Consider the following 23,610-nt stretch of genomic DNA (forward strand, 5'->3'; position numbering starts at 1 on the left):
TCTTTAGTTAGATCAGATGAATTGACATTTTCTTTCATTTCTTGCTCCCCTCCCTACTTTTATTACGCAGGTGGCTGGACAAACTAGGTCTGTCTGCCAAACTGGGCATTGATGTGGTGATGAGACAGGTTTTGTTTGGAGCAGGAAGCTATCATTTGGTGAACGCCAGCTTTGAACCTTTGCCAGTATGTATACCTCTAAAACAATGAACAGGGTGATGATACAATGACTCCTAAAATCAACACAGGATAAAATCACCAAGGCAACTATCTGTAAACAAACAATAAACGTGTATAAAAATGGAAAAAGTAGCTTCTTTCCCAAAGAGGTTTTATCTTAAACAACAGCAAACACAGTAAATACGTTTGTAACAGTACGTAGGCAGTTTGTAAATGACTTAAAGCAGGCCTATATCTGTCCCCATCTGCATTTTTCCATCGGGAGGGGACACGGGTGGTGCTGCGGTATAAACCGCTGAGCCTCTAGGGCTTGCTGATCAGGTCGGCGGTTCAAATCCCCGCGACAGGGTGAGCTCCCGTTGCTCTTTCCCAGCTCCTGCCAACCTAGCAGTTTGAAAGCACATCAGTGCAAGTAGATAAATAGGTACCACTCCGGCAGGAAGATAAACAGCGTTTCTGTGCTCTCTGGTTTCTGTCACAGTGTCCCGCTGCACCAAAGGGTGGTTTAGTCATGCTGGCCACATGACCTGGAAAACTTGTCTTTGGACAAATGCAGGCTCCCTCAGCCTGAAAGGGAGATTATCGCCACAACCCCTAGTCACCTTTTACTGGACTTAACTGTCCAGGGGTCCTTTTCCTTTACCTTTTCCATCGAGGGAAGCATCCATCAAGGTGGTTTAAAAAACTGAAGGACATTGTCCTCTTTCTGTGCTCCTCCCTCTTTCTGTGCTTTAAGTTGTTTACATATGGTCTTCACTTGTATATTATTTACTACAAAGCTTGATGACTAAGCTCTTCTGCGACGAAATGTTGGATTACCGGGGGAAAAGTCCAAGCACTGAACCACTGGTAGATCCCAAGTAGACTCTTTATTACTGCATTTGCAATTGTTCCAAGATAAAATCTATTGTGGAAAGAAATGAGCACTGAGCCACTGATATATTTATTACGAGTGAACCCTTTATTTACTGTGTTTGCTATTGTTTAAAGGTAAAGGTACCCCTGACCGTTAGGTCCAGTCATGGATGACTCTGGGGTTGCGGCGCTCATAGGCCGAGGGAGCCGACGTTTGTCCGCAGACAGCTTCCGGGTCACGTGACCAGCATGACTAAGCCACTTCTGGTGAGCCAGAGCAGCGCACGGAAATGCCATTTACCTTCCCACCGGAGCGGTACCTATTTATCTACTTGCACTTTGACGTGCTTTCGAACTGCTAGGTTGGCAGGAGTTGCCATTGTATAAGAGAAAACCTATCTTGGAAAGGAAATACCTTTGCCATTTTTATAGACGTTTATTGTTTGTTTACAGATGGTTGCCTTGGTGATATTATCTTGTATTGATTGCAGTACGTATACCTCGGCAGAGGAAGCGGCAAAGGTGCAAGGAGGGGAGGGAGTGGATGGGTGGCAAGGAGCGACAGCGGGGTTGGGTGGGCATGGTGTATACCAGGCATCCCCAAACTTCGGCCCTCCAGATGTTTTGGACTACAATTCCCATCTTCCTTGATCACTGGTCCTGTTAGATAGGGATCATGGGAGTTGTAGGTCAAAACATCTGGAGGGCCGCAGTTTGGGGATGTTTGGTGTATACTGACACCTATTTTGCTTTTTAAAAATCCCACTGATAATTACCTTTTTTTTTCAATTTCTCAACTGGCTTTCACAATAAGCTCTCGAGGCAGTCAGGTCACAGCAATTTAAATTCAAATTTCAAAGCAGTTTAAAATAAACGATAGGAAAAGGATAAGGATGGGTACCTAATGGAGGGGGATTGCCTTCTGTGCTTTTGATTCCAATTTGCTCCTGCTTATCCACCAACTCTTTGCTGGTTACATTTCTTTAACATGTTTTTTGCTGTGCATAAAAGCTGTCTTCTTTTCCCATGCAAAAAGGATTATTGGCTTTCTCTCGTATACAAGAAACTAGTGGGCGCCAAAGTCCTGCATGTCAAGCTGTCAGGCGAAGACCCAAGGAGGCTTCGAGTGTATCTTCACTGTACAAATGAGCACCAGTAAGCATGTCTAGTAGACTCTGAAGACCTTTTGGAAAAGTAACCCTGTATTGTACTTTCAGCTAAGGGGAGACACGGCTCGGAAAAGGTGCAAGGGCCCTGGTACACTAGCTCTGGTGCAGCAAAACATGCTAGTGCAATTGCACCAAAGAATTTGAAGCTTTGTACATGTCAAGTGTTATGGGACCCAGGTGGCGCTGTGGGTTAAACCACTGAGCCTAGGGCTTGCTGATCAGAAGGTCAGCGGTTCGAATCCCTGTGACGGGGTGAGCTCCCGTTGCTTGGTCCCAGCTCCTGCCAACCTAGCAGTTCGAAAGCACATCAAAAATGCAAGTAGATAAATAGGAACCGCTACAGCGGGAAGGTAAACGGCGTTTCCGTGTGCTGCTCTGGTTCGCCAGAAGTGGCTCTGTCATGCTGGCCACATGACCTGGAAGCTATATGCCAGCTCCCTCGGCCAATAATGCGAGATGAGCGCCGCAACCCCAGAGTCGGTCACAACTGGACCTAATGGTCAGGGGTCCCTTTACCTTTTAACATGTCAAGTGTAGATAAAGAAAAGTGGGGCAGAATGAAAGCATGGCAGCGAAGACACACAAACTCCCCCCAAAAAAAATTCCAAAAGGAGTTAGGAATCCTCGCTTTACAAATGCCCTTTCTAGGCTAGGATCCTGGATCTTGTGCGCGGGGGCAGTTTTTTAGCAGATGCCAGAAGAACGCCTGTCGCTATGGCAGGAAACGTGTGTGTGCAGCACGACCCCACATATTGCTCACCCAGAGTGTCCCCATGGATGGAGAATGGAGTTTGCCCTGCCCTATGCATTTTGCTCCGAGTGCGGCACCTCCTATCCCAGCCCCTTGGCAGGGGCGGACTTTGTAATCTTTCGCAATACAGTGCCCTGTGCGAAGCCGAAATTGAGTACCGTTGCCATGCCATTATAAGAGAACAAGGGGGGTGTTTGCAGTGAGTTTCAGCATCTCTTTTTCTAGAAAAATGGCACTGGCCAGTTGTATTTATTGATTTGGGGTTTTCTTTGCCCTTCAGACTTCTCTAAATGCAAAACATAAATGCAAAGAGCCAGTGTGGTGTAGTGGTTAAGAGCGGTAGACTCCTAATCTGGGGAACCGGGTTCGCCTCTCCGCTCCTCTGCATGCAGCTGCTGGGTGACCTTGGGCTAGTCACACTTCTCTGAAGTCTCTCAGCCCCACTCACCTCACAGAGTGTTTGTTGTGGGGGAGGAAGGGAAAGGAGAATGTTAGTGATAAAGCGGGATATCAAATCCAAACTCTTCTTCTTCTTCTGTGCTTAGAATACTGCAGTTGTGCGTTTCCTCTGATAACGTTTGAGACCTGCGGGTTATAGGGTGGTACACAAATAAAATAAATAAATAATGATTTTTGTACTTCACCAAGAGGAAACGCTTAAGCAGTGATACAGATGTCAAACAGAATGCCCTTATTTTCATCTGAAGAACGTTGGAGTGTATACTATATATTATCTAGTATAATATATACTAGATATATACCCAGGTGGCGCTGTGGGTTAAACCACAGAGTCTAGCCTTTACCTTTAAGAGGAAACGCTCAAGCAGTGATACAGATGTCAAACAGAATGCCCTTATTTTCATCTGAGGAATGTTGGAGTGTATATTATCTAGTATATCCTTTTAACAGGCTGCTTCATGTTTTCCTTCCAGCCCGAAGTACAGAGAAGGGGATATCACCTTATTTGCCTTGAACCTTTATAACAGCACAAAACACTTGCAGTTACCTTCTTCCTTCTCCAGCAAGCAGATCGATGAATATCTTTTACTGCCCCATGGAGAAGACGGCATACTTTCCAAGTAAGCAGCTCCAACTTTTCCTGCCTTTCTAAATATTATTTGTTTAATATGAGCTTTTAAAACTTGGCGGGGGGGGGAGATGTTCAGAGGAGAACCTTTTCATTCCCTTTCTAATGTTGTTCGAGATCTAAACGGTGTTAGAAATTTATTTTAACCCCCTGTACCCGACTCTTGATTTGTAGACACTGGACAAATGAGGTACCTCGAATGGGAAACTTTTGTTAGGCTGTGAATACCTTTGAAGCACACACACGCCATCAAAGAATTCTGGGAACTGTAGTTTGCCCCTCACAAAGTTATAGTTCCCAGCAGCCCTTAACACACCACAGTACCCAGAATTATTTGAGGTAGAGGAAATGTGCTTCAAATGTGCTTTATTTATATTTTTCAATTTTTTTTATTCATTTTCATTTTAAATGTCAACAAACAACATAAACATAAAACACAGTACATAACAATACAATGAAAAATACATGCAAAAGAAAAAAACAAAAACAAAACAAAAATCAAGATAGAAAATACAGTAATAAAAAAAATTTCTAACTTATCTAAATCTTGTTACAGGTAGGTAGCCGTGTTGGTCTGAGTCGAAACAAAATTAAAAAAAAATCCTTCAGTAGCACCTTAAAGACCAACTAAGTTTTTATTTTGGTATGAGCTTTCGTGTGAATGCACACTTCGTCAGATACACTGAAACAGAATCCACCAGACCCTTATGTATATTCAGAGGGTGGGGGTGATGGGAATGGATGATGGGCTGATAGGAGTGGTAAACCTGTTGATGACTGTTGATGACTGTTAATGACTGCAATTGGTCTTGGGGGGGGGGGAGCAAGGGCTGAGGTGCTAAGGAAAGCTTGATCATGTATAATGAGATAAGAATCCTATGTTCATTCCAGGTGGCTCCATGGTTTTAAGCTTGCTAATGAGTTGCAATTCAGCAACTTCTCATTCCAGTCTGTTTCTGAAATTTTTCTGTAATAAAACAGCTGCTTTGAGATCTTGTATAGAATGTCCTGGGAGATTGAAGTGTTCTCCTACTGGTTTCTCTGTCTTGTGGTTCCTGATGTCAGATTTGTGTCCATTTATCCTTTGGCGTAGGGTTTGGCCTGTTTGTCCAATATAGAGAGCTGAAGGGCACTGTTGGCATTTGATGGCATACACAATGTTAGAAGATGAGCAATTAAATAGTCCTGAGATGGTATGTTGGATGTTGTTGGGGCCAGTAATGGTGCTGTTATCTAAATCTTATTTCATAACATTTTAGTTACTTCCTCAAGTCCCCCTAACTGTGCTTCACTGTAAATCATTCTTAGCAATTTCTATTTCATAATTTCAACCATAATCCAATCTATTTTTTAACAGATCTTCTCTTATTTTCATACTTAATTACATTACCCCAAAACCCTTAAATATTAAACATTTTATCCCTACAGCCTATAACATCAAATGTGCTTTAAAGCTATAGTGTGTACACAGCCAGAGTTTCCTGAAACAGTCATTCCAAGAAGCTTAAGGCAATGCCTATGGCTCTTCCCACTCCCATTTTATTTTCACAACACCTGCACAGGAGGTGAAACAAAAGAGGTATAGACTGGCTCACACAGAAACCTTCACCATGCCTGAGTAATTGGGGCTTTGAATACAACTCACAATCTGCCAGGCTAACAAATCTAAGTGTTATGTGACATCATTTTGCATAACAATTACTTCACACATCATTCTGTAACCACACATTAACAATGTGCTTTAACCAGTCTGTGTTCACAGTCCACATTTCTGACTTTTACTCTCAGGGCCATGGGTTTGAGCCCCACATTCGGCAAAAGATTCCTGCATCACAGGGGGTTGGACTAGATGACCCTCATGGTCCCTTCCAAATCTACAGTTCTGTGATTCTAGGACATTCACAGCCCTTGAAAATGACTTATATTTCTTGAAACAGTGTTCAAGATTTGACAAAAGGCTGTCATCCCTGTTCATTTTTAATGCAATAAACTTATTATTTTGTTCTTAGAAACTACAGGATCAGGATTACATGTTTAGGTCCCAAGTACTAAGGAAATCCTTTCCACCTTAACAGCATTGCAGCTAGGAAGAAAGTCAAGTAACTTCTCAGAAATTGTGTCTCATCTCAAAAACTGGGAAGCCAGTTCTCAAGAATTCTGTCCACGTTTCTTCCTGGTCCATATTGATATTTCCTCAATTTATGGTAATGATCTGTCCCTCTGTGAACTTGTAAGTGAAGCTGCATCCTGTAACCTTGTGCGCTCCAGTTCCCTGATCAGATCCAACTTTCAGCTGACCAGGAATGAAAGCCAGACAGTGTTTGCCAAACTTTATTTTTCAGCATTCAGATCCACCTTTCTGGAAACACATGGATTTTTCCTTTTCTTGAACAGCTTGAACAGCGAGGACGTTTCCACCCAGAAGGCTTCCTTTACATAGTGTTACATGTGCACTATGAACTTATGTTGGCCGGAAAGCTTATTCGCGTTATAAATACTTGTGCATTAAAAACAAGCACACAAAGAGCATATCAAGGATCAAAAGGGATTGAAGCTCTTTGTGTAACACACACACACAAAGGCAACCTAACACTCTGAAATACACATAGATGGTAGAGTTCCCTGTTATTTAAAGCCATTCTCATGAAATAATTAAAAAATACATTTTAAAACTTCATCAATTAGAGATACCATTTTGTATTACAGAATTGTCTTTGTTACAGGTAGGTAGCTGTGCTGGTCTGACATAGTCAAAACAAAATTTTAAAAATCCTTCCAGCAGCACCTTAGAGACCAGCTAAGTTTGTCATAGGTATGAGCTTTCGTGTGCACACACACTTCTTCAGATACACTGAAACAGAAGTCACCAGACCCTTATGTATAGTCAGAGGGTGGGGAAGGGGTATTACTCAGAAGGGTGGTGGGAATGGGTGATTGGCTGATAGGAGTGGTAAACCTGTTGATGACTGTTAACGACTGCAATTGGTCTTGCAGGAAAAAGCAAGGGGTGAGGTGCTAAAGAAAGCTTTATCATGTATAATGAGATAAGAATCCAATGTCCTTATTCAGACCAGGTCTCTCCATGGTTTTAAGCTTGGCAATGAGTTGCAATCCAGAAACTTCTCTTTCCAGTCTGTTTCTGAAATTTTTCTGTAATAAAGAAGTGTGCATGCACACGAAAGCTCATACCTATGACAAACGTAGTTGGTCTCTAAGGTGGTACTGGAATGAATTTTTTAAAATTTAGAATTGTCTTTGTTTTTTAAAAAATGGTCTCTTGAAAACAAATGCAACAAAACCTTAATCAGGTTTATTGTTTGAGGATGACAGATTCTGTGTCTAAAATATACATTCTTTCCTCTTGCAGATCTGTGCAGCTGAATGGCCATGTATTAAAAATGTTGGATGATGAACTACTGCCCACTCTCAGGGAAAAGCCTCTTGCTCCAGGAAGCCGCCTTGCACTTCCAGCTTTTTCATATGGATTCTATGTAATAAGAAATGCCAAGGTGCTGGCTTGCATTTAGTAACTTAGCTCACGTTCCCAAAATCAAGTTGATGGCCAATGTCGTGTCAAGACATTCGGCTGCTCCAGATATTTTGGTGGCAGAAACAAAGCAATCCAAGAGTGAAGGGGAATATCCCCTCCATCCTGGCCCCCGTTTTTATTTCAAATTTCCACCTGTAACACTTACCTAAGAACTTTGTTTCAGCCACTGTTTCCCCAAGAACAAAAGCTCAGCTTAAGGAGGGATTCCAGTTAGAGATGCAAAGAAGATGGATGTCAGACAGCAAGTTGCAAATTAGTGGCATAGGTTCTCAGTGGCGTCTACACTGGCTTGGTCATGTACACAGAATGAAAGGTGGCAGGATCCCCAAGGACGTTCTCTACGGGGAGCTGGCTTCAAGCACTAAGCCTGTTGGGCAGACCAACTCTGTGTTATAAAGATATCTCCAACTCCTCAAAAGATTCCGTCAATGGCGTCTCTGAAAATGTTTACACATCACTTGGGAAGACAGGCGAACTAATATCAGTGTACTGGAAGAAGCAAAGATCACCAGTGTTGAATCAATGATTCTTCAACATCAAATTCGTTGGACTGGTCATGTTGTGCGGATGCCTGATGATTGCCTTCCAAAGCAACTACTCTTCCGAACTTAAAAACGGAAAGCGTAATGCTGGTGGTCAACAAAAGAGGTTTAAAGACTGTCTCAAGGCAAATCTAAAAAAATGTAGTATAAACACCGAGACAAGTGGGAAACACTGGCCTGCGAGCGCTCCAGTTGGAGAACAGCCTTTACCAAAGGTGTCATGGACTTAGAAGACACTCGAACTCAGAACACAAGGGAGAAACGTGCTAAGAGGAAGGCACGCTTGGCAAATCCACACTGTGATCAACTCCCGCCCGGAAACCAAAGACCCCACTGTGGAAGGATGTGCGGATCCAGAATTGGCCTCCATAGTCACTTATGGACTCATTGTTAAAACCGTGTTTATGGAAGACGATCTAACTCAACTACGAGTGATCGCCAAAGAGAAGAGATAAAGATATCTGCAAACAATCGCAGTGCCTGGAGACAGACAGTCAGGTTGTGCATCCATAGCAGTTGTCAGAGAAGGAATGACCTCTGGGAGGCGTGTAGAGAGACGCCATGGGGCACCTGCAGCAAGACAACCGGATGCCTTCATCTGCCCCACCTGCAATAAAAGACCATATTCAACAAGCGCTGAAACTCTCCAACAATTTGACTTTCTTCCCAAAGGCGAGACTCTTCCATTGTCTCCCGAGGCAGACGGATGCCAGCAACAACCCTTTGAGCATCTGAGGATAAACAGGCAAATGGGCCAGTTGAGTGACATTAGGGAAAAGCAATCTTGAGGTTAATAGAAGACGAAGCAAGCAGGTTACAGGCACAGCCAAGGAGACATTTTGACTGCAGATATAAGGTCATTTTGACTGCAGATATAAGCCAGGGATAGTCAACAGGGTGCCCTCCAGATACTGCAGACTGCAACTCCCATTGGCCCCAGCCAGCCTGGCCAACAGGCAAGAATCATGGTTCCATCCTTGACAAACAATTGCAATCAAGAGAATTGAGATTGCTGTTAGGCAACAAAGGCAAAAGGGTTGCAGCTGAGGATTAAGAACCCAGGCTTTGCGTACAGACAGTCCCCAGTTCATTCTCTGGCATCCCCAAATGGGGCTGCTGGAAACTCCTGTCTGACGCTCTGGAGAGATGTAGGGAAACCTGTGGCCCTCCAGGTGTTGCTTGCTGGTCTCCTGGTTCCATCATCCTAATCCTTGGCCACGCTGGCTGGGACTGACAGGAGCTGGAGTCCACCGACATCTAGAGGCCACATGTTTGCTTCAGTGAACTTGATGGCGCAATGCTCAAACTCAGGATAATGTTCCTAGATTTTGGCATGCAGCTTGCCAAAATGCAATTCTAGGCAACTTTATTGCACTTCACTTGTGATATGTGTTCATGTGTTTTGGTACCTGCACGTTTTTTTGAAATAAACTAATTTATATTACGTGTTTGCTGTTTTAGTTACAGGTAGGTAGCCGTGTTGGTCTGACGTAGTCGAAACAAAATGAAAAAAAAATCCTTCCAGCAGCACCTTAGAGACCAACTAAGTTTGTCATTGGTATGAGCTTTCATGTGCATGGTATCTGAAGAAGTGTGCATGCACACGAAAGCTCATACCAAGGACAAACTTAGTTGGTCTCTAAGGTGCTGCTGGAATGATTTTTTTTTAATTTTGTTTGCTGTTTTGAATGTTTGGCTTTTTAGTTGCCACACAGCCTCCTTGGTGCTAAAGGGGCTGTTGAATAAGCTCAGGAGTTTCCAATGGGAAGGTTACCAGACGTCTCAATTTCCCGGCGAAAGTCCCCAGATTTACAAATCAGTCCCAATACAAAATCCATTGAAGTTGAAAAGTGTCCCTGGATTCATTGGAAAAAAAATCTGGTAACCTTAATGTAGGTGCCACATTAAAAAAAACCATATAGCTTGATCCTGAACATTTTCATAAAGGAACTCCCACCCCATGAGCACTCTAATAAGGCCCCCCCTTGCCCATAGCACAAGTCGAACACAAAGATATGATCCTATCACTTTCCCTTTTACAGCAGATGGCATATCTCCCCAAAAGAAGTTGCAGCTAAGATAAGAGGAAACAGGCAAGCCAGCAGGTGGTGTCATTGTCCCAACTTTTTTTAAAAATAAAAACAACCAATGTTTTGACCCCCATGTGCACTACAACAGTGTCAAAAGCTAGTAACCTAGCCTCCTCAGGTTACTGCACAGTAGGTAAAGGTAAAGCACCCCTAGATGGTTAAGTCCAGTCAACGGCAACTATGGGGTGCAGTGCTCATTTGCTGCTTTCAAGCCAAGGGAGCCGGCGTTTGTCCACAGACAACTTTCCGGGTCGTGTGGCCAGCATGACTAAATCGCTTCTGATGCAATGGGACACCGTGATGGAAGCCAGAGCGCACGGAAACGCCGTTTAGCTTCCCGCTGCAGTGGTACCTATTTATCTACTTGCACTGGTGTGCTTTCAAACTGCTAGGTTGGCAGGAGCTGGGACACAGCATTGGGAGATCCCAGGGATTTGAATGGCCAAACTTCTGATCGTCAAGCCAAAGAGGCTCAGTGGTTTAGACCATAGCGCCACCTGCATTTCTGCTGCCTGGAAGGGCACTCTTCCACAATGAAAGGTGGAATAATGTTTTCCACAAACATTTAAAGGTTGAACCAGAAGGCAGCTCCTGAATGTCTATTTGAGGAGAATACCACTCCACAGCACTGGGCCAATGACCCTCAGGCTCTGTTTTACATTGATGTCAGTGATCTTGGTGATCGAGCTGGGATATAAGGGTTTAGGTTCTCTCTAAGGTACCCTGGAGTGCCTGGCGTGCTATGGTCCATGGGGTCACGAAGAGTCGGACACGACTAAACAACAAACAACAACAAGGTACCCTGGACCTAAGTTGTCCCTGACCATCAGAATCCTGGTGGTCACATTCTGCACCAGCAGTATTTGACCGAGGATCAAATGGACATCTTAAAAGCAATACTGTAATAATAATAGTGTCTTCTTCAGATAATCATATTCAATAAAATACAATCTGAAAACAATCATATCTGCCCCTGGAAGGTAGGCAGTCCACTATTAATATTTTCGGGTCAGAGGTGGGGGCTGAGGCTGGTTTGGAGCTTCAGCCAAAAAAACACCTCCATACGAAACACGGTTTGTACCAAAGGGCATTCAGCTGGAATAGTCCCCTTCCCAACCGCACCCAGCACGAATCCTGCCCTCAGTTAAACGCTTAAAACTTCTGCTCCACTAAAGTTTCACTTTAGCAATTCCCAAAGTATATTTTTTTTCTTCACACGAAGCAGGAAAAAACCCACACGCACCAGGAACTCCTGTCTTTGGTGCTGAGTCTGACTCGTGTTTGTAGATGGGGAGACACGTGGCTGCCTAGTCACACGTGATCTAGAGTCTAGAACAGGCATCCCCCAAACTTCGGCCCTCCAGATGTTTTGGACTACAATTCCCATCTTCCCCGACCACTGGTCCTGTTAGCTAGGGATCATGGGAGTTGTAGGCCAAAACATCTGGAGGGCCGCAGTTTGGGGATGCCTGGTCTAGAACATCGATTACAAAAGGAGTAATAGAACCCCGATTCTGAACCCGGAATTCCCCATACCAGACACTCGGATGGGCTACTCTAGAGTTTCTTATCTCTACGACGACCAACTGCAACAGGAAGTGACGAAAAACGTGAGCTGAAACGTAAAGCCGCCGAACGTGCTGGCGCTCTATCCACCGGCGCCTCCGTGGTATGCTTCGCATCGAGCGGAGAAACCGCGCCGCTCCTTTATTTTATCTCTATGGAAATTGTACGTCACCGTGACGTCAGGCGGGTGCGGAGTCGCTATGTGCGCCGGGCGGTTACTCTCTCGCCTAGCCGGGCCGCTTTGCCTCAGGTGGCCCGTCGCCCCGTTTCGCGTCTTAGCTAGCTGTACTTCGAGCCATGAGCCTCCCAGGCCGCTCGGGCAGAAGACGCGGCCCCTCGGGACTTTATCGGCGGCGGGTTTGGTGCGGGCGGCGCCCGGGCCGGCTCAGCCCTACCTGCGCCTCATGAGGCTGGACAAGCCTATTGGTGAGTCTGCTTGTCAATCATGGGGCAGCCTCTTAGTCTCCTCCCCTCTTTTGTTTTTGTTTTGAAGAGGGCGGAGGGAGCGGGAAGTCGCGGGGCGTTTTCGATTGGCCTGTCCTGACCCTGTTGAACTTGCCTGGCTTCACTTGCTGTCAAGTGCAAACGTGCCTAGGACGGGTGGCTGTTGCTATCCGTATGAAGGCACATTTACATGAGAGTAAATTTGGTTGCACTTAGAGGGGCTTCCTTCTGAGCAAACGCGCAGGATTGCGCTGAGCTGTGAATCTTTGCAAGGGGCGTGGATTCTGTCACTTTGCAAAGGAGGTTCTTCTTGCCGCAGTCCCCTTTCTGACTGCCTCTCTGAGTAAACGGCTTTTTGAGAATTATCACAACTATTATATTGCAAATTATACTGCAAGGTTGAGCTCTACTCCTCCTCTTTTCTTTGTGAATGAATCTTGATCGCTTGCCTCTCTTGTAAGCGGAGTGGTCACGTGATTCGCGTTAGGGAAGGTTAGGAACCAGCAATGGGCAAAGTAGCTCAGGGGTAGAGCACCACGTTGTGCATGCCTAAGGTTCCAGGTTCAGTCCTTGGTGTCTTCAGATAAAGCTGTGAAAGGCTTGTGTTTGAAACACTGGGGAGCTACTGCTCAATGCACCAATGGTCTTACAGTACTGTACATGGTAAAAAGGCAGCTTTCTACCTCTCTGTTGATAGTCCCATTTATATGTTAATCTGAACATACAAGAGGGAGTCGGATTGTGCCTGCTGACTGCCCTGTATGTTTGTATACCTACAAAGTTCACATGTTCTTTTACACTACCAAATGAAGTGGTAAATGGGACAGGGAGAGAGCAGATACAAACTCACTCCTCTCTTAACATTGCATTTAAGTGAACTGTGACTAGCGCAGCAGTTTTTGGATTGAACCTTTTGGTTCGCCCCTCATTGCTTTAATTACAGCCCTGAAAGAAGTGTAAGAATTTAAATGTGTGTGTCTTTTTTGGCAAATATAATTTCTACTCTGCTTGATTGTCCATCTATGTTTAAAATGTCCCTGTTTGTTACATGTTTTTACATGTCTTTAGTTACATGTTTACATGCCCCTTACAAAAAGCTGATTTGAAGGTATATCTAAGATTGTCTGCTTGAAAAAGCTGTGCCTGTGCCTTTGACAGTAGTTTGATGTATGGATGTTAGCAGCAGATAATGTTTATCTGCATATTGAGAGATTTTAAAGTTTTATTTGTACTACACATCAAGACACTGTTAAAGCTTGCAAGAGCAGTCTGGGTTTTTTCCTATTTAGCTGACAACCTTAGATATACTGTAACTCCTTTTTTTGTGGGAAAATTAAACTGTTGTCGATTTGTAACACAGGAAACCAAGAAGAAAGGTGCAAGAGATCTGCTCTCAGCCCTTGCCCCTTACTTCCTCTTGCATTTCCACAGTGATCATGTGTGGTCAGGAATGAGGCTTCCAAAATTACATAGGAATTTAATTATAAATAAACAACAACAACAACAATAGTACTAAAGGGCCATTGATGGCAAATACATTTGTTCATCCCTAGCTAGATGACAATGCTCAGGAGTCTGGATTTAGTGTGAAACCTCTAAATTACATTATAAAAATGTGGGAATGTAACCTTCAGAACAAAGAGACAAAATGTAAAAGTAATCTGAAATTCCATAAGTTGTTGAAATCTCCTTCAATGCAAATGCAGAGCTATCCTGCCTTCAAAAGCATCCACGTTCACTTCAACGAAAGTGGCAATTCTGCACATGCCCACAAAAACAATGCATGGAAGAAGCCATAGCTGCCAAGTTATCCCTTATTTTAAGGGATTTTCCCTTATGCTGAATAGGCTTCCTCGTGAGAAAAGGGAAAACTTGGCAGCTATGGGAAGAAGCTGCTCCAGACGAATGTGGGTGCTGTGTCATGATAAGAGATGTGTATTTAAGGTGTTCCTTGTGCTCTGAACTGAGTCAATTGAGTTGCATGGAACACTTCTAAGTAATATAATCTACAGGGGTTGCCAGGCATTGATTGCAACTTGGTAACAATTTCCAGCAGTGAAGCTGTGCTAGCCTTTTGCAGTAAAACCAGGCATAAGCAAACTTGGCCCTCCAGATGTTTTGGGACTACAACTCCCATCATCCACATTTATTTTTATCATAAGCTTTCATGTACCATAGCCGAATTCATCAGGTGCATAAAGTGTTCTAAGTTGCAGGTACATACATAGTTGGGCTTGTAAACAATGAGGCCAGGAAAATGAAATTTAGAAAAGTACCAATGTGTTAGTTAAATTTTTAGCTGTGGGTGTGCACAACAAACATGCTGCTAAATAGGCACCCTGGCACAGTAAGTCAATTAACACATGTAGCATTTATTCTAGAAGTGAACCTCTTGATGTATTACAATTCATCGGTTTTGTAGAGCAATCTCCCCTTGAAATTCCTCTGTTCCCATTTGGCCACCTTAAGGTCAGTTACAGGGTGTCATGGGAGATTAAAATTTTCTCACTGGTTTTTCAGTATTGCAATTTATGTGGTCCATTTATTCTTTTACTTATTTTATTTGTCCTAGATATTGCTTTCAGAAGCTTTATGTTCACGCAGATGGGTCAGTACCAATAAAAAGGAACATGTATATACATTTATCCATCACTAATTCCTTCCATGATTTATATTTTTAGGGACGTGGCTGCTGTACCTACCCTGCACTTGGAGTATAGCCCTTGCAGCAGAACCAGGCTGTCTGCCGGCCTGGGACATGCTGTTACTCTTTGGTGCTGGTGCAGTCCTGATGCGTGGAGCAGGTTGCACAATCAATGACATGTGGGATCAAGACTATGACAAAAAGGTAGAGAGGACTTGAAAAGAGCAGGCAGGCTCATAATGTTTGCTAAGTAAGTAAATTGCCTTTTTGTAAAGAAAGTCCCACCCACAAGATATGCTCATTGAAGACTGTATGCGGGCTTCCTAGGCTTTAAATACCTAAGCTGCACTTCTCTTTGTACTGAAATAAGTTAGCAATGTGCGTCTCAAATTAAGGGGCTGGTCTGAGTTGCTGTGACTGGAAACCACTGTCCCTTAATGTCTCCCATCTGATGGGAAGCCTACAAATTGCCTTCACCTCCAGGATCCCTCTCAGCCTCTGCTCTGTTGTCAATGCATATCACCAGCAATGTGTTAGCCAGCTTGGTAGGCTGCGCCAGGTAGATTGAGGTTCAGTGTGAACATGCACAGCACACCATGGTGGCTCTATGATGCTTCTTCACCTAGAACCGCATTGTGTTCACTTGTACTTAGTCCCACTGGCCTTCGTGGCATATACACGCCCTCTGGTGAATAGGAGGGTGCCATGCACCAAAGGCCATGACTACTAAATATGGTGCATGACTAAAACCTAAATTTTCTGGCTTGGGAACAGTATGTATACATGGTTATATGATTCAATCATTGAAATAATCTTCTGTGCGTAGGTTACAAGAACAGCAAGCCGCCCACTGGCAGCCGGAGAGATTTCAAATTTTCAGTCCCTTGTTTTTCTGGGAGGACAGCTGAGCTTGGCTTTATGCATCCTATTATGTTTAAATTATTACAGGTAAGTTAGACAGGAGCTGTTGATTGCTTAGGCCATTTCTTACAAAGCTTGCTTTCATGGATGCACTTTCTGGAGCCGTTCCTATGGAGGCATAAACATGGAAAACATTACATAGTAATTGATGAAATAGTAGTTCTTTTAATGGAAAGGTGTGGTTCATGAGGTCTGTTGTTACGAGGCTAGAAGTGAGTAATGAAAATGTTCTGTTCAGAACCATTAATTGAGAAGGGGAATTGCTATGGCCTTAATTAATCCCGACTTCAGTGTATTTCAAATGTGAATTGTTGCAATGATAGAAGTAGTTTGGGGTAGAATATAAATACAACTTCTTAATGCTCTTTCCACTTCCTTTGCAGTATTGCTCTGGGAGCTGCTTCTTTATCTCTTGTGGTGACTTATCCACTTATGAAGAGAATAACATACTGGCCACAGCTGTTCTTGGGTGAGCTCACAAGTTGCTTTTTCTTACAGATGAGTTGTTTGTACTGGCTTAACTCTACACTGGATTGTGGTCAGACTGTTCAGTGTATTGTATTCTTTGCAAGAATTGGCTAGATTTATTCTGAGCAAGCATGCTTCACTTTCTTTCATCACAACATGAGAGTTAATGAGCACCAGCCTCTTGTATAACTTTTTCCTGCTCTCTGTGCAGTTCTGAAGTGTTCAAAGTCTGAATTACCTGATTTAAACAAACTTTGCCAGTGGGCAATAGTTAAACGTTAGCCCAATAACAAGCTTTGTTTTTGTTTGTTTATTAGCTCTTACTGATTTATAACAATTGTGAATACACAGTTTTGTTCTTAATAATGTAAGTATTGATATTCTGTTCTTTAACAACACTCTCAGTGTGGCTTACAAAATCAGAATGTCAAAATGATTAAAATACATAAATCAAATAAAACAGCTGTTACAATAAAATCAGTATAACATAACCTGGTGGGGATAAAAATATAATGCTGAAGCAGATTAAAAGTCTCTGCACTAAAATGATATCAAAGTAGGTGCCAAGTGAGCTGCTTTGGGGGCAGTATTCCACAGCTGAGGAGCCACTACAAAAATGGCTCCCTCCCACCACAGTTCACCTGATAGGAGCATTCCAGAAAGGGCCTCAAAGTAAGATCTTAAAAGTCTGGGTTTCGGAGAGAGTCTTCTGTAAGGAGGGACGCTAATATTTGCATGTTTAGTTTGGCTAGCAAAGTTCAAATGAGTGGGTGGAAACCAGTCATGCTTTGAGTAGACCTATTGAAAGTAATTGGAGTTGAGTTAGTCTGACTTGTCCCATTGCTTCCAGTGGGTCTGCTCTAAGCAGGACTAAGGCTGAAGTATTAGCTCCACTTATCTATGAGTAAGCCCTATTTAATTAAAAAGGACTCGCTTCTGAGTATCGTGTTATTAGTCTCCATCTAACCTAGCATGTGAAAACAGTATGGTAATTTGATAGTATTAGCTAATGAGTTCAGATGTTTCAAATGGACACTGGAAAGATGGGAAGCTGCAATGTGAATCATAATAATAATATTATTATAATTTATTATTTATACCCCGCCCATCTGGCTGGGTTTCCCCAGCCACTCTGGGCGGCTTCCAACAGAAAAATGAAATAAAAGAATCGATTAAACATTTAATATCATTTTAATTATTTCCCTTCTTAATTTCTTTACTGGCATTTGATTTAGAGGGCTAGAAACAATGCAACTAGTGAGGCATGCGAAACTTGTAAGGCACATCCAGTTGGATTTCTGAATTCTTTTTAATTTGAACAGCGGTTCATTATGCTACATTGGAAACCTGTTTTGAAATTCTGGTCGTTCAAAGGCAGTTTGCCACACAGTATTGCGGGTTGGAGAAATACTGTTTAAGAAACAGAAGTTTGAAGGATGTATTGGCTCCCAGAACTACAAGAGGAGTTATTTGAATCTTGGCATTTGAGATCCTCCTCAGAATCCCTTCTCTGGGGTTTTCCTGCTGTCTGATTTATCAGGTGGCTACCAAGGAGGAGCTTTTGCAATGTTGATACCCTGCCCTTAGAATGGTCTACCCCAAAAGCCTTCCTGCTGACCAGTCCAATGTTTTTCTGGACCCAGGCAAATATCTTTTTTCTTTTCTGAAGCATTTTTTTTTATCATTTTTATGCTGGCATTTTAATGCTGGTTTTATAGAGTTGCATCTAATCAAGTGAAACCCCTGAAGTCTTTAAGTCTATTGATATCAATAGGTCTATTCTGTGTATGACTAGCAGCACAATCCTAACACTGTCTGCTTAGAAGTAAGACCAATTTAATTCAATGGGACTTTCTCCCAGGTAAGTGAGGATAGGCCTGTAGCCCTAGAGTTGATGTGTTTTACCTTATGTTTATGTAAAGGTAAAGGGACCCCTGACCATTAGGTCCAGTTGTGACCGACTCTGGGGCTTGCAGCCCTCATCTCGCGTTATTGGCCGAGGGAGCCGGCGTACAGCTTCCAGGTCATGTGGCCAGCATGACAAAGCCGCTTCTGGCGAACCAGAGCAGCACACGGAAACGCTGTTTACCTTTCTGCTGTAGTGGCACCTATTTATCTACTTGCACTTTGACGTGCTTTCGAACTGCTAGGTTGGCAGGAGCTGGGACCGAGCAACAGGAGCTCACCCCGTCATGGGGATTTGAACCGCCGACCTTCTGATCGGCAGCCCTAGGCTCTGTGGTTTAACCCAACAGCGCTACCCGCTTCCCTCTATGTTGATGTAGTTTATAATATTTTATTCTAAACAACCCTGATAATGTGCTTGAGTGGCAGTCTATAAATCTTAATGACAGATAAATAACAACTGGAAGAAATACTGTGGCGCCTACCTTTTGTTACGAGGTATTCTCAGGTTCTGTAGCATTCAATTAATTCAATATATACTTTGAGGCCGAGTCTTCTTGCCCAGCTAATGTTTTTGGGTAAGAGGCTGAACTTAAGGCTGCAGTACTTTACTGTATACACTTTTCTGGGAGTAAAGTCCACTGAAACCTGTCATACTTACTTCCGAGTAGACATGTATAGGATTTCATTTTTATAATCTATTCACTGTTCCATCACAGTCGCCGCCGCCCCCCATTTCGTTTATATTCCCTACATATGTCTTTTAATAAACATTATACCAGCAGGTTGATAAGATGCAAGTGAAGGCAGGCCTCCTGTCTCTCTCTGGAAGAGGGAGTGTTTGGCAAGTGCAATTTTTCCATCGTTATGGCTTGTATAATGAGCCAGGTGTCATTGCCAAAATTTCCAATGCTGCATAACCATCCTGCCCTCCTTTTTGTGTGGCTACTAATAGTGAATAGAACAGATGGAATGAGATTAGCTTTCTGCCATGAATGAAAACAGTGTAGACCAATGGGACGGGTAGACTTTAAGCGATTCTTTTTTCCTTGGGAACTGCCTTTGTCATTGTAGAGCCCTGACTCACTTCCGTAGAATACAATAAAAGAAATAGTATTATTCTTTCAGGGTCTCAGTTGTTTAATCTGTTTATGAATTGGAGTCCCTTTCTTCCTGCCAAGTCACTGTATTCTGTACGAAAATATAATCTTTTGCTGGAAACATGGAAAACCCTGCAGTCTTACTCCTCCACAACAAAACAGAGTAAAGATAAACAAAACCAATCTGTTTTGCTTGAAATCTGTCTTATCTCTTTGTCTACTCTTTGTAAGGAGGGGATCAGAGCCTATGGCACTAGCCTGGGTGGGCTTAAGAACCCACAAGAATGTGCCACCTTTCTGGCAGGTTCGTGTTCCCACCCATTCTCTCAGTGTTGATGGCAATGCACATGTTACGTAGTCAGGGGGACGGTGCATGGTTTTCTCCCTTGCATTAGTATTTGTGCACACACTTTGTGGTCAATTGACTCTATTTAGGTTGAAAAGTCAGATGACAGAAAAGGGTGGGGCTAGCTGGCTTATTTTGGCAAAAGCCATAATCGTTTCCAACAAAGCTCATTCTCCGGCTGCAGTCAGCCAGTTTCTCTTAAGTCGCCTACAGAACTTGTTACTTTTTTCTTGCTCTGGACTAACACGGCTACTATTCTGGGATTGATTTCTTTTTGATCAGCCAGTCATTTTCATGGTGATTTTGTACTGCTTTTATTGTATTTTATATTTTATTGTATACATCACTGCACATCACCATGTTATAGTGTATGAATTGACAATGTAGAAATACTTTTGTAAGTAAAATAAAATTGTTTGGCTGAGTATTGAATCATTCGGAAAACGAAGTCCTATCAGGGGGCCTCACAAGAATGTTGAATCTCATTGCAAATGAACATGCGAGATATTTCTGAAAAATAGAGACTATTGCTGCATTTGGAGACTCTTTGTTTTAATTTTTGTCATGTCTCTTTCAGGCCTGACTTTCAACTGGGGAGCCTTACTTGGGTGGTCAGCTGTCCAAGGCTCTTGTGACTGGTCAGTTTGCTTGCCCCTGTATTTCTCAGGAGTTTTCTGGACATTAATGTACGACACTATTTATGCTCATCAGGTATATAGCCTTCCTTTTTCTTAATAAGGAGGATTTGGAAATTAGGGACTGGTGCTGAGTGGTTTTGATCGATTGCACTGTTATGGGGTGATGGATATCAAAGCAGGTTTTAAACTGTGTGTGCTTGTTTGAACGACTCCTTATTTGTTTATAGTTTCTTTGTTCTCATTGTTGATGTTTTTATGGCGGTTATTGTGACCTATCCATATCAACCCTGTTTGATAAAATGAAAAAAAATGAATGGTGTTCATGGATGTTTGGAATATTTGCTTATGAATTTCCATGCTTGTTTTTGGTTTTCATAACGGCTAGGCAGCTGCTGATTCCACAGTTTGGGAATGATTAATCAGAATATCCAAAAATGATAAGAATATCCCAAAACAATAACACCAAGGCTTCAGGTGCATTTATCTTCAGCAACCTTAATAAAAGAAGTTAGTCTTGTATTATTATTATTATTATTATTATTATTATTTCCCTATTACATATGAGAGGCTAAGGTTGAGAGAGGGCTACTTGCATAAGGCTGCTCAGCAAGTAGTTCTGAGCTTTGAATGAGGAACACCTTAATTTGTAGCTCATGCTCTTAACTACTTTGTAGTGGCTCATGTTCTAGCTTTCTCGTATATCCTTTTCCTCTGCACTCCGTCTTTCAGGAAATATGTTACTCTCATTTGGACCAAAATGTGTGGGTTAACATATATCTCTCTCCATCAAATCAAGGGAAATCAATAGAAATTCTTATAAAAATGTAGCAAGAATTAAATAAAACTGTTTAAAAGCTAAATGAAAACAAAGTAAAACTTTGTGCCATAGATAAAACTGAGCAGTGCACACAAAGATTTTTTTTCCGGGAATTAGGAATAAGACTCCAGGAAACTTTGCGTAGTCATATATACCTTTAAGAAGCATTCAGAGCTGACTACTTTCTCTACCACATGAACCATCCAGGGGAAGATATTCCAAAGGATGGATGCGACCACTAATAAAGTCCATTTCTGTGCAATCACCAAGTGACAGCCATGAAACTTGGTCTGTACGAGGGGAGGCAGTCTGTTAAGTACAGTACCTTGGACCAAAGTTCTTAATATCGACCTCAAAACCTTCAACCTGATTCAGTACCTGATAAGCATCTTCCCATTTGTGCCAAGGGGTTGTGGTTTGGTTGGTGTCTTCTCTCCAGCTCTTTGGCCTTCTTATTGCTGGGTTAGGCCTCTAACCAGGATCAACGTGCTGACAGGCTCTTCTTACAAAGACCACTTCCACGTAAAATCACCACCCTTCCCTATCTCAGTCTATGAAATGCCACGTGACTGGTCTTTTCATTAACAACTCCTTCCCTTGTAGGATAAAAGAGATGATCTCGCCATAGGTGTGAAATCTACAGCACTCCGGTTCAATGAAAACACAAAGCCATGGCTCAGTGCTTTCAGCACCATCATGCTTTTGGGACTTACTGCAGCAGGAATGCATTGTGATCAGACTTTTCCATACTATGTTGCTGTGACGGTAGCAGGCATCCACTTGGCTCAGCAGGTTAGATCCCATACTTGTATTGTTCTTTATGTGGAAGCTTGAAATAGATCTACTATTTCAATAGGTCTACTGCTGAAGCATCTGCTCTGTCTTGTATCCACTAAAGCTATTTCTTGCCTTTCTAGGTATACAATGAAATTTTTAACCGGGAGGGGATGGTGATGATGATGACGATAATACTATATTGGCCCAAATATAAGCCACACTTCCCCCCCCCCAAATGTTAAAAGTTAAAGTGCGGCTTATATTCGCGACCTTACGATATTGCTGCTGAAACAGCTGCCCACGAGGGCCGTCGGGGGTGTGGGACAACAGCGCCCGTCCCAGCCTCTGCTCCCAAACCTCCCCCAAACTGCCGGAAAGAAGGGGGAAGTGAGGAAAAGCGGCGTGGCTCAGCCCCTAGGAAGCAGCACGGGCAATGGCACGCCACCCATCCGCCTCTCCCGAGCCAAGCGGTTACTGTATTTGACAGCGGATGACTGCATGGGCTTCAGTGGTGAGAGAGTGCTTGTTTGGGACGGGTGCTTGTTGACCCCCTTTTGATTCCCACCCCCAACCCTGCCTGGGCAAGCCTTGTGAGTGTGTTCCTCGTTGTGTGGTTGTGCTTCATTGGGCGGGTGCCTTTCAAAATCCCCCCTCCAATTTTAAGGGAGCAGCTTATATTCGGGTATTGTCTCCCCCCCCCCTCCAATTTTAAAAGAGCAGTTTATATTCAAGTGTGGCTTATATTCGGGCCAATACGGTATTATTTATATGCTGCCCATCTGACTGGTTTGCCCCAGCCACCTTGGGCAGCTTCCAGCAAAATATAAAAACACAATAAAACATGGGATGGCTAGAAGAGAGAAGTTGGTAAAGCACAGCAAAACTTGGGGAGGAGAAAGTCATGTATAGCATTTGTACAAAGCAGGTGAATTTATGACAGTCTAGGAAAAAACTTGGAAGCAAAAAAATTATCATAAGAAGAGGGAACTGAGTAAAGGGTATTGAATTATAAGTGTGAATTACAGTACACTAATATTGATATCCCCTTTCCTTCTCCAGATATACACTTTGGATATTCACAAGCCTGAAGATTGCTGGAAAAAGTTCTCTTCTAACCGCACAGTAGGACTCATACTTTTCATAGGGATTGTTCTTGGAAACTTACGGAAAAGGAAAAATACAGAAGCAACAATGCAAAAGTTAGATAGTACAGAAGAAAATAAAGTTGTTTTGCAGAAAGAAAATGAACAGAACTAAAAAAATCTACATGATTTCAGCTAATGCTTTATTTAAAATACTTTATTGACAAGACAGTTTAAAAATATATATGTATATTTATTATGTGTAAACTTTTCACTGCCTGTATATAGCTGTGGCAATAAACCAGCTATAGTTGATTGCTTCCTGTTGAAACTTTAGGAGGAAACACTTGCAGAAGTTTACAACTGAACTTCAGCATTGTAAAATTGTAATGGGTATGAGAACTCTTATGGATATAGGCCTACTGTAAATAAGAACTGTGACTCATGAAATAGTGTGGTTCATGAAATTCTTAATTTGTGTAAAATAGTTCTATTTTGAGATATCCAAAACCAAACTATAAAGGGACTTTTGTCTAGGTGATGTTCAGTTCTGTGGTGTTCTCATTTAAAATGTTTTGAGCATACTACACTTTTATATACCTGGCTGGTTGCTGCTCTTTCTCTTGAAAAGGCTGGTCCTCTGGTTGCAGATAGACTGCACACTGATCTATCATCTTCA

At 42.7% G+C, this 23,610-nt stretch overlaps 2 protein-coding genes across 4 annotated transcripts in view; both read left to right on the forward strand.

Moving 5' to 3' along the window:
* The window catches only part of HPSE (heparanase), a 29,277-nt gene extending 19,700 nt beyond the window's left edge, over positions 1–9,577 (forward strand). Inside the window, exons 9-12 of one of the 2 annotated variants that reach the window (XM_088660583.1) lie at positions 71–185; positions 2,071–2,189; positions 3,887–4,033; positions 7,409–9,577. In XM_088660583.1, the coding sequence (XP_088516709.1) occupies positions 71–185; positions 2,071–2,189; positions 3,887–4,033; positions 7,409–7,568 (541 nt within the window). In that variant the 3' untranslated portion in view covers positions 7,569–9,577. Of the gene's footprint in view, positions 1–70; positions 186–2,070; positions 2,190–3,886; positions 4,034–4,932; positions 5,032–7,408 lie in introns of those variants that run through there. The other variant, XM_088660584.1, reaches the window with a different exon arrangement.
* A 2,248-nt stretch (positions 9,578–11,825) lies between these two features.
* On the forward strand, positions 11,826–23,472 carry COQ2 (coenzyme Q2, polyprenyltransferase). 2 transcript variants are annotated; one of them, XM_088660585.1, is made up of 7 exons: positions 11,826–11,952; positions 14,915–15,081; positions 15,704–15,825; positions 16,182–16,267; positions 20,195–20,328; positions 21,676–21,864; positions 22,909–23,472. In XM_088660585.1, the coding sequence occupies exons 1-7, from the start codon at positions 11,895–11,897 to the stop codon at positions 23,104–23,106; spliced, it is 954 nt and encodes a 317-aa protein (XP_088516711.1). In that variant the 5' UTR covers positions 11,826–11,894; the 3' UTR covers positions 23,107–23,472. The 2 variants fall into 2 exon arrangements, with proteins under 2 accessions (XP_088516711.1, XP_034969401.1); XM_035113510.3 differs by lacking the exon at positions 11,826–11,952 and adding an exon at positions 11,971–12,215.
* The last annotated feature ends 138 nt before the right edge of the window (positions 23,473–23,610 follow it).

Source organism: Zootoca vivipara, chromosome Z1, assembly GCF_965207765.1.
Source record: "Zootoca vivipara chromosome Z1, rZooViv2.hap1.1, whole genome shotgun sequence".
In the NCBI taxonomy this organism is placed as follows: domain Eukaryota; kingdom Metazoa; phylum Chordata; class Lepidosauria; order Squamata; family Lacertidae; genus Zootoca; species Zootoca vivipara.